The following is a 10,577-nucleotide window of genomic DNA, read 5'->3' as shown; positions in this document are numbered from 1 at the left end:
CATTGGATCTATTGCTATGAAATTTTCGGAGATGATCCTAATAGACCTAAATTACCGATTTCTATAAAAAAACGAAAATCAAGTCGCTTACGTCCATTTTGCAAAAAGGGCTCGAAATATATTCCATCATAATAATTATAAAAAATTATTTTTTTTTTCTTTGTAGAGCCTATGCAATGACTCACTATAATTTCTTAAAACATCACCTTCCTCCTCTGTGTTTTATGGCTTAGCTATGCTATTACTCACGTCCAATTCCTTTCGATTTACTTCATCCTTTTTGGGATTTGGTATAACGGTGTTGTTATTATAATATGGGTATTCAGTGTCGGAACCAAAGCTTGGAAAGAATGAATTCTATTTGGTATTAATGTCCTTATATTTTTCATTTGGCTTAAAATTTTTTAAAGTACCATTCTTTAAAATCATTCTTTGAATGTACCATTCTAAAGCTGAATTCCTTCGCTTTATATTCCATAGAATTAATTTCTAAGAAAATTCATTCTTTATAGGAATGAATTAAATTGAATGATCATTCTTATTTGTTTAATTTTTTCTATTATAAATTAAATGAAAGAAAAAAAAATAATTCAATTTTTTATATACAGAATGCTTTTGAATTATAAACCAAAATCTTCATTCAATCTATTTCAAATTGAATGGTGGAAAAATTTTTAAATTAAATTGTAATAGATTGAATTAAAACAAAATTCCAAAATCAATAGGAGTTGTTGAAATTTATTTTAATTATTTTAATTCAATTTGTAACAGATTGAATGCAAAGAAAATTAATTCATTTATAAGGAATTTAACATTCTATCTCTACATTTCTACATCGAAAGCTTTAAGGATTAATTCTAGGAATTAAATCTTAGGAATTGAAATTAAGGAATGGTTAATTCTTTAAAATATAACTCAATAAAAGAATTAGGGAATGAATTCTTTTAGAGCTTTGGTCGGAACCTTCGACTATATTTAAAGGCCATTTTATTTTGGATTTGATTGATAAATGCGTGTAATTTATTTATTTATGTTAATATTATTTAGGTCAAATTAGTTGTATTCAACAATACTTCAATTTCACCTCCTAATAACTTCCAAAAAATGAACATAAAAATTCCTAATTTAAATTATTTTTTGCTTCTTCGGAAGTTCTCTTTTTTTGTGAGCTCACACCAGCCACAAAACATTTAATTGAACATTGACCTTGAAATACAATTGGCTATCGATATATTACAAGATGCTGACATTACTCGAAATGTCTTAGGAACCAGATATGGAGAGTAATGATTACACAAAGTTATTCATTACATGGTTAATTACAATTACTTTTAATGTGTAATTGAGTAATAACAAATTACAGTTACCAATTACAAGTAATTGTAATTTGGGTATCACTATATATATACGTAAGAAGTAATTGCAATTAAAAATTTTTCAATTACAAAAAATTGTAATTGGCAAATCCTCAATTACAAATACATAGTTGTATTTTGAAAAACTTCAATTACAACTAAAAGTAATAATAATGGGTAAAGCTGTAATTGCAATTATATTAAATGTAATTGAATATGTAATAATTACCCCTCAAGCCTCTCAGAATGAACATGAAATACATACATCAGAAAAAATTTATTCACATTATTTCACCAATCACTTGGTGAAATAATTAAAATCCATGTGAGATATTTTGGTATCCATCTTGATCGCCGCATAACATGAATTCACCACACAAAAAATTAGTCAGTTAATTGTACTGTCTATTTGGTCGGTCTGCTTTAGACTTGGAGTACTAAGTGCTTTTGTACAAAACAGTTAAGAAACCAATGCGGCATTCACCTATGGGGAACAGCCTCCTCATCTAATGTTGAAAAATTCCAGAATTCCCTTGCCAGGGAAACACTGGATTTTGTTTGATAATACAATTTTCGAGAACTTTTGTTGAAATTGCAGTTGCAATAACAACGTTAGTTATAGTTAAGGTTAATATTTTACTACTTTTTGTAAATATGTATAAAAGAAAGATTCAATAAAGAATGAATATAATGAAATCAAGTAAGAGTGCAATATTCGGCTATGCCGAATCTTATATACGCTTCACCATAGTGTATTTTAAACATCTTTTATAAATTTTAAATTTTTTCCCGACTACATTATTATTACATCAAAAGCTAAACAAAAAGAACAGCAACAATGCTAAACGAAATAAAACACACAAGGCACATAAACCAACAGACATCTAAACATACATAAAGAAAAACACAGAAAAACAAAAATAACAACGCAATGACGCCAACAGCATCCAAACATACAAAAAAATGCACAGCTGAATAAAACCAAATACATCAACACACGTCTACATCTTTTATACCCTTCACCTTCGTGAGAAGGATATATATAAGTTTGTAATTCCGTTTGTAATTTCTATAATATAATTTTCCGACCCTATAAAGTGTATATATTCTGGATCCTTATAGATAGCGGAGTCGATTAAGCCATGTCCGTCTGTCTGTTGAAATCAGTTTTTAGAATACCCCAGATATCGGCGAGATCCGAATCTTCAATAATTCTATTAGACATGCTTTCGAGAAGATCGATATTTAAAATCAGCAAAATCTGTCGGTAAATAACGGAGTTATGAGCAAAAATCCGAGACAACCTCTGAAAATTTCATCAAAAAATGTCATATTTTGTTAAAAAAGCAACAACAACACTGTATATTAGAAAAAGATGTACACGTGTGTGTGTAGATGTATTTGGTTTTATTCAGCTGTGTATTTTTTTGTATGTTTGGATGCTGTTGGCGTCATTGCGTTGTTATTTTTGTTTTTCTGTGTTTTTCTTTATGTATGTTTAGATGTCTGTTGGTTTATGTGCCTTGTGTGTTTTATTTCGTTTAGCGTTGTTGCTGTTCTTTTTGTTTAGCTTTTGATGTAATAATAATGTAGTCGGGAAAAAATTTAAAATTTATAAAAGATGTTTAAAATACACTATGGTGAAGGGTATATAAGATTCGGCACAGACGAATATAGCACTCTTACTTGTTCTAATATACAGTATTGTTGTTACTTTTTTAACAAAGTATGACATTTTTTGATTTTTGACCGATTTTGCTGATTTTAAATAGCGATCTTCTCGAAAGCATGTCTAATAGAATTATTGAAGATTCGGATCTCGCCGATATCTGGGGTCCTCTAAAAATTGATTTCAACAGACAGACAGATAGACGGACATGGCTTAATCGACTCCGCTATCTATAAGGATCCAGAATATATATACTTTATAGGGTCGGAAAATTATATTATAGAAATTACAAACGGAATGACAAAGTTATGTATACCCTTCTCACGAAGGTGAAGGGTATAAATACAGTTTAACAAATTCTGGCCAGTTACTTTTAAGTTTAATTATGCCTGGGAATGGTAAAAGCAGGATGTACTAAGTAAAGTGAAATCATCAAGGCATCTGATTTTTATTTGTTTATTGTAAAAGTGCTCACCTTCGTGAGAAGGGTATATATAAGTTTGACATCATTTTCCGACCCTATAAAGTATATATATTCTGGATCCTTATAGATAGCGGAGTCGATTAAGCCATGTGCGTCTGTCTGTCCGTCTGTCTGTTGAAATCAGTTTTTAGAGGACCCCAGATATCGGCGAGATCCGAATCTTCAATAATTCTATTAGACATGCTTTCGAGAAAATCAGCAAAATCGGTCGGTAAATAACGGAGATATTAGCAAAAATCCGAGACAACCTCTGAAAATTTCATCAAAAAATTGTTATAAAAGCAACAACACTGTATATAGAAAAAGATGTACACGTGTGTGTGTAGATGTATTTGGTTTTATTCAGTTGTGTTTTTTTTTTGTATGTTTGGAATCCAAACTTACAAAGTATACACAGCAAAAAAATTTGATTTGCATTTTTTGTTAAAATGAAATAATTTTTCCTTTTGTTTTGCAAATATATTTTTTAATGAATAGAAAAAAGTATTTAAATCGTTTTCAATTATATGAGAGTGGATTGTGAGTTATTGTACAATAATTTTATATGCGAATAATGTAAGTTTGAAATTTAAAACTAACATAAATATTTTCCAAGTGCTTTTTAAAACAATTTTTTTACGATAAACAAAAACAAAATCTACGTCTCGTCAATGTTTACCAGCAATGAATACGAAAGTGTTGTTGTTTTACTCTTGCTTGTATACTGTTAAGAAGAACAACAACGTATTGCTAAGGTTAAGCGCATAGAGTGTATAGAAAATACACTGTCTATAGCTAAGCGCATTTACAAAAACAAAAGAGTACCAAGCGCATAGGGCTTGGGCACCCTTGGTTTGGATGCTGTTGGCGTCATTGCCTTGTTATTTTTGTTTTTGTTTTTCGTTATGTATGTTTAGATGTCTGTTGGTTTAGATGCCTTGTGTATTTTGTGTTTTATTTCGTTTAGCGTTGTTGTTCTTTTTGTTTAGCTTTTGATGTAATAATAATGTAGTCGGGAAAAAATTTAAAATTTATAAAAGATGTTTAAAATACACAGTGGTGAAGGGTATATAAGATTCGGCACAGCCGAATATGGCACTCTTACTTGTTTTTATTCTAACATAAAAATTAAATTCGTTTTTTCAAACGAAAAAATTCAAATCAAAAATTATGAATGAAAATGCTGATAAAAGGGTTCCAAATGAAGAATATCAGATGAAGCACCAATAAGACGTTGTCCTGCTGCGAATACAATTTAAATGCAACGACGGTTTTATATGTAATATTGTGAAATACACAACAAATTTTCTTTCCAATATTTATTATTTTTCAATTTTAGAAATTTCAGTTTGACAAAACCCATACTCTAAACAAACAAAAAAATATTGTGTTTGTTGTGGTTGTTGCCTAAACGCTTTCACCTTACTTATTACATCATGGGTAAAAGTAAATTGTATTTATATTTGTTATATCTGTATAAAAGCTTTTCATAACGCAAATATGAAATATCCCAGCAAAAATAAAACGAAGTACTTCCAAAATAATAACATTTATCACCACTTCAAAAGTTGTACTAAGTGAATTTTTTTTTACCTTCCGTGAAAGTAATGTTTTTTGACGTCCAAAAAAGCGCTCATTTTCTGATCATAAATGATACATTCATCGGGAGAAAATGGTACCCAACCCGCTACTCTTATAAATGAGTCATTTATGAGCCCAACTTTTGATCAATTATGACTAATTTTTTAATCTTTTTAGAGTGATTAATGAGCCAAAGAAGAGGTCGTTTTTGAGTTATTTCCGAATCATATTATAGTCATTTTTGAGTTTTCTCAGACAAATACAATACAACAGAAAACAGCTTTTGATTTTCCGACTGCGCGAAATTAAACTACAACTAAATTTTTAAACAATCATATTTCAAACACCTGGATGACCTATTTATGATTGGTATACATTTTGTTATTGTTTTTATACCCTTCACCTCCGTGAGAAGGATATATATAAGTTTGTCATTCCGTTTGTAATTTCTATAATATAATTTTCCGACCCTATAAAGTATATATATTCTGGATCCTTATAGATAGCGGAGTCGATTAAGCCATGTCCGTCTGTCTGTCTGTCTGTCTGTCTGTTGAAATCAATTTTCTGAAGACTCCAGATATCTTCGAGATATAAATCTTCAATAATTCTGTCAAAACATGCTTTCGAGAAGTTTCCTATTGAAAATCAGCAAAATCGGTCCATAAATAACTGAGATATGGGTAAAAATCTGAGACTACCTCTGAAAATTTCCTCAACAAATTATAAATAAAAGCATAAATCAACAACATGGAGATAAAGCAGTAATATGTTGGTAATACAGCTTATATTTGTTTGAGGGCGGTAATACAGTTCGACGGTGGTAGTACAGTACAACGGTCAATATTTCTTTCTGCTATAGTTTATATTTGTTTGTATGTTATGTGTGACATGTGTGCAGAGATACAAAATAAATAAATACTTTTTTTAAAACATACTTGATGAATATAGAAATCTGACTTGTTTAAAATAAATCAGATTTTAAACATTAATTCGAATTATTTAGACTTAGTTTAGTGATTAGTCGCCCAACTATCTTCCGTAGAATCTCATTAAACATATAAAATTATTATAATTAAAGCATAATATAATTTAAATTTCCTTGACAGAAAATCGACTCTATAAATATCACACAAATTCAAATACTTATACATTTAATTTTATAAACGAAATGAGAATTATATCAACTCATTTTAGGCCAAACTATATATTTTGCTAACTCTTCCAAAAGAGTCTTTTCTGAGTCCCATTTCTAATCAGTTTCGACTCATTTTTGAATCGTTTTGAGTCATTTTTAAGTGTAAGTTTAGCTTTTTCATTACATACAAAAACAATTACATAAGGAAAACTTTTAGATTTTCCAACTGCTTGAGATATGACAAAATAAGTTTTTAAAACCAGGATGATCAATTTCCGATTGCTATACATTTTGTTATTGTTTTTCAAATATTCAGTTTTCAATTATATAAGGGGATCATTTTCGAGTCATTTTTAAAGCGCTCAACGTATTAATCAATTTTAGGTCATCAAAAGTAGTCAAAAATTACTCAGTTTACTGATTAATCATCCAACAATCTTCCAAATGCTATAAATTAATATAAACATTACTTCCTGAGAATGACTTCAGATGTAGTGTATTTGGAATCAAACAAAAAGAACATCCCTCATATAACAAGCTTGCGTTAAAATCATAACATCTTCAGGTCTTTTTCAGTACTTTCATGTAGTAAATTCTACTTCTTTTTCGTTTCTTTGGAAGTTCTTTTTTTGCTGGGATATTCATTGTCGAGATTAAATATTAAAAAATTTAACGAAATTAATTTACACAATATTAATTACGTTGAAAATTTAATTAAATTTTTTAGATTGATCAAGAAAATATAACATCAAACAATCAAATAATCGAAATATTAAGCCGAGCTTCAAAAGATGTTGGTGTGTCAGCCTTTAGCAAGTACCATTTTGAGTTATCAGAAATTATTCGAGAAAGATTGAATTTCACTGTAAATTACCGAAATGCTAGAGGATGGGCTGGCAAAATAGAAAATTCAACATTCCGCTTGGGTTATAGTGGTATTATGCAACGCAACGAAGCGGATATTGGGGCATCAGCTTCATACAATCGTATTAATCGTTTCGAATTTTTTGATATAATTCAACAAAGCTGGATGCTGGAAACATCTTTCCTTTTTCGTTTCACACCTAATTTAAACGTTCATAACCAAAGAGGAAACTTCCTTGCCCCATTTCAGAAACACGTGTGGATAGTTTCACTTGTAACATTTCTAATCTTAATCATTATATGGATTTGCATTGAACACTGTGTACGTTGCCTGAGCAATACAGCAATATACAAGATAAACTATGATGACAATTTGTACTGTATCCCATTAAATGTTATCGCTGTCATTTGTCAGCAAGGCTTGGATCCAATACCAAAAGGAATTTCATCTCGAATTATAACTATAACAACTTTTATATTTTCATTAGTTATGTACAACTATTACACATCATCGGTAGTTGGTGGACTCTTAAGTAATACGGCTCAAGGACCAACATCAGTTGATGAAATTATTTCGAGTGAGCTACGGCTTTCGTTTGAAGACATAGGATATTACAAAATACTTTTTCGAGTAAGTAAAGATAAATATTTTAGTTTAGTTAGAGTCGAAAGTCTTAGTAAGTAGCTAGTGCTCTATAATTATAATTTAAAAATATGATAAAAATAACGGACACACAAATATTTTGTCTATTTTGTATAAATTTTATTTTAGGAATGAAAATTATTTTTTCATATTTCAAAAATTAACAAACATATAAATTCAATAATGAGTTGATTATAATAAAGTATTTTCAGTAAAGTATCCAATTCATAATAAGTATACAACACTTCCCCTGAATTAATACTTTACAATAATCATATTAATTAATAATAACTAAACCTATTTCAGAGATGCATTTGTTATGTTTTGTACTAGGTAAACCTTTTGTTAAAATGTCAGCAGGCATATCGGTAGTAGGTATATATTCTATTTTAATATTTCCTCTATTTACATTTTCACGAACAAAATGGTGTCTCATATCCATATGTTTTGTTCTATTGTGAAATATTGGGTTCTTGCTTAATAGTCCAGCTCCTTGACTGTCATTGTAAATTAGAATTGTATTTTGTTTACCCAAAATTTCTTTTAAAAATCTTTTTAAATATATTGCTTCTTTTGTGGATTCTGAGAGCGACATGTATTCTGCTTCAGTTGTAGACATTGCTACTGTTCTTTGTTTCCTCGATTCCCAACATATAGCAGCATTAGCTAATTTGAAGATATAACCCGTATATGATCTTCTGTCGTCTATATTAGCACCCCAGTCTGCAACGGCATAGCCAGTTAATTGCTTATTTGTTCTTCTGTAATGTAGGCCAATATTTGGAGTACCTTTCAAGTAACGTAAAACTCTTTTAGCAGCTATCCAATGTTCTTTACCGTAGTTAGTATTGTATTGGCTAAGTACACTCACTATATGAGCGATATCAGGCCTAGTTGAAACTGCTAAATGCATAAGGGATCCCACCAGATTTTGATACGGTATCTTTTCAACTTCTGATTTTTCTTATTCGGTTGCACACATTTCTTTTGATAGTTTTATTCCCGTATTAAATGGTGTTCTTGCAGGTTTACAGTCTTCCATATTAAATTTTTTCAAAATATTTTGTATATATTTGCGTTTTTTCATAGTTATTTCCTTAGTTTTCTCATTGTTTAAATTCGATTCCCAAACAAAAATTTAATTGGCCAAGGTCTTTCATTTCGAACGATTTTGATAATTCCAATTTCAGTTCCTCCCATTTTTGTTTATTATTTGTTGCTACTATTAAATCGTCCACATATATAGCCAATAATATAATGTCTTTCTCATGTTTTAACATATAGATACAATTATCTGAATTCAATGGTTTAAATTTTAATAGTTTTAATTTTTCATCTAACTTTTTGTACCATTGTCTTCCAGATTGCTTTAGTCCATATAATGCTTTCTTTAACAAGCAGGCTTTGCCTTTATAATTAATTTTTCTTTCTCTTGATAAAAATTCTTGAATTTCATTTGGTATTTTCATATAAATTTGTTCTTCAATACTACCGTTTAAGTATGCTGTTACAAAATCAAGTTGGTATACATATAATTTCAATTCCACAGATAAGGCCATTAAAAGACGAATGGATCCAATTCTTGCAACTGGCGCAAAAGTTTCATTATAATCTATGCCTGGTATTTGAGTAAATCCTTTCGCAACTAGCCTAGCTTTGTAACGTTCAACTGTACTATTGGCTTTGTACTTTTTACGTAATACCCACTTGCAATCTACAACCTTTTTATTTTCTGGGTAATTGACTATTTCCCAGGTCTTGTTTTTCATTAAAGCTTCATATTCAGATTTCATTGCCTTTTTCCATTTTTCCGCTTCTGGGCCTGAAATTGCTTCTTCAACTGTTAATTGATCATTATGGTATATTAAATTTGCAAAATGTTCTTCTTTTTCATTTTCGTTATCTTCAGCAATAGCAAATAATTTTCTTGGTCTACCTCTTTTACCAGTTTTTATCTTCTTTGGCCTTCCTTTCTTCATTTTCATCACTTGAGCATTCTTTATTTAATGTTTCTTCTATATCTGAAAAACCATAAAATTCTTCCATTTCACTTTCACTGTATACTTCAGGTTCCTCTGTGGTTAATTGGTTTTGCGAATTTCTTCTTTCTTTTGGTGTAAACGTCAATTCAATAGCATCTTTTTCTTCATCATTTGATTTATTTTCAAAAAAATCTTTATATTTATTTATTTTTTTTTACATCTCTTGCACAAACGATTTTTCTATCCTCTATATCCCATAGTCTATATGCTTTTGATTTTATAGAATATCCAACAAAAATGCTTTTCTTCGATTTCGGTTCAAATTTGCCAGGTGTTTTTGATTTTATAAGCATATAAGCTGTAGTACCAAATTTTTGAAAATAATTCACCGTTGGATTTCTTCCTAGCCATATATTAAAAGGAGTTTCACCGCTTAAACTTCTTGAAGGACATCTGTTTCGAATGTGATTTGCGGTTAGTACAGCTTCTGCCCAGAAACCTGGACTTAGCCCTGATTGTATCATCATACATCTGGCCATTTCTACCAGTGTACGATTGATTTTGAATTTGACCTTTTGAACGGCTTTTGGGTTTGTTTCCCTTTCATACATACTTCACAAGTTTCTAATTTTTCTTTTAGATTAAAATTTATTCCATTTACCTTTTGTTTTCTTAATAAATCTTTTAAATCATTTTCATTTAGGTGTCCGTATCGTTCATGCCATTCTTGTATTGTGGATTTTTGAGCTGCTTTACAGTTTTCAACTATTTCTTCAATCTATATATATAAAATTCTAACGTTACTGACTGACTGACTGACTGATTGACTGATTCATCATCGCACAGCCTAAACGGTTAAAGCTAAAGAGCTGAAATTTGGAC

The 10,577-nt window shown here is 29.8% G+C and overlaps 1 protein-coding gene across 1 annotated transcript in view; it reads left to right on the top strand.

Moving 5' to 3' along the window:
- LOC111687890 (ionotropic receptor 75a) overlaps positions 1-10,577 on the top strand; it is a 175,345-nt gene that overhangs the window by 134,612 nt on the left and 30,156 nt on the right. The window contains exon 2 of the mRNA XM_046955029.1: positions 6,934-7,701. Within this exon, the coding sequence (XP_046810985.1) occupies positions 7,147-7,701 (555 nt within the window). The 5' untranslated portion in view covers positions 6,934-7,146. The remainder of the gene's footprint in view (positions 1-6,933; positions 7,702-10,577) is intronic.

This window comes from Lucilia cuprina, chromosome 2 (genome assembly GCF_022045245.1).
Source record: "Lucilia cuprina isolate Lc7/37 chromosome 2, ASM2204524v1, whole genome shotgun sequence".
Lineage (NCBI taxonomy): Eukaryota > Metazoa > Arthropoda > Insecta > Diptera > Calliphoridae > Lucilia > Lucilia cuprina.
Note: the sequence above shows the minus strand (reverse complement) of the source record. Positions and strands in the feature narration are given on the sequence as shown.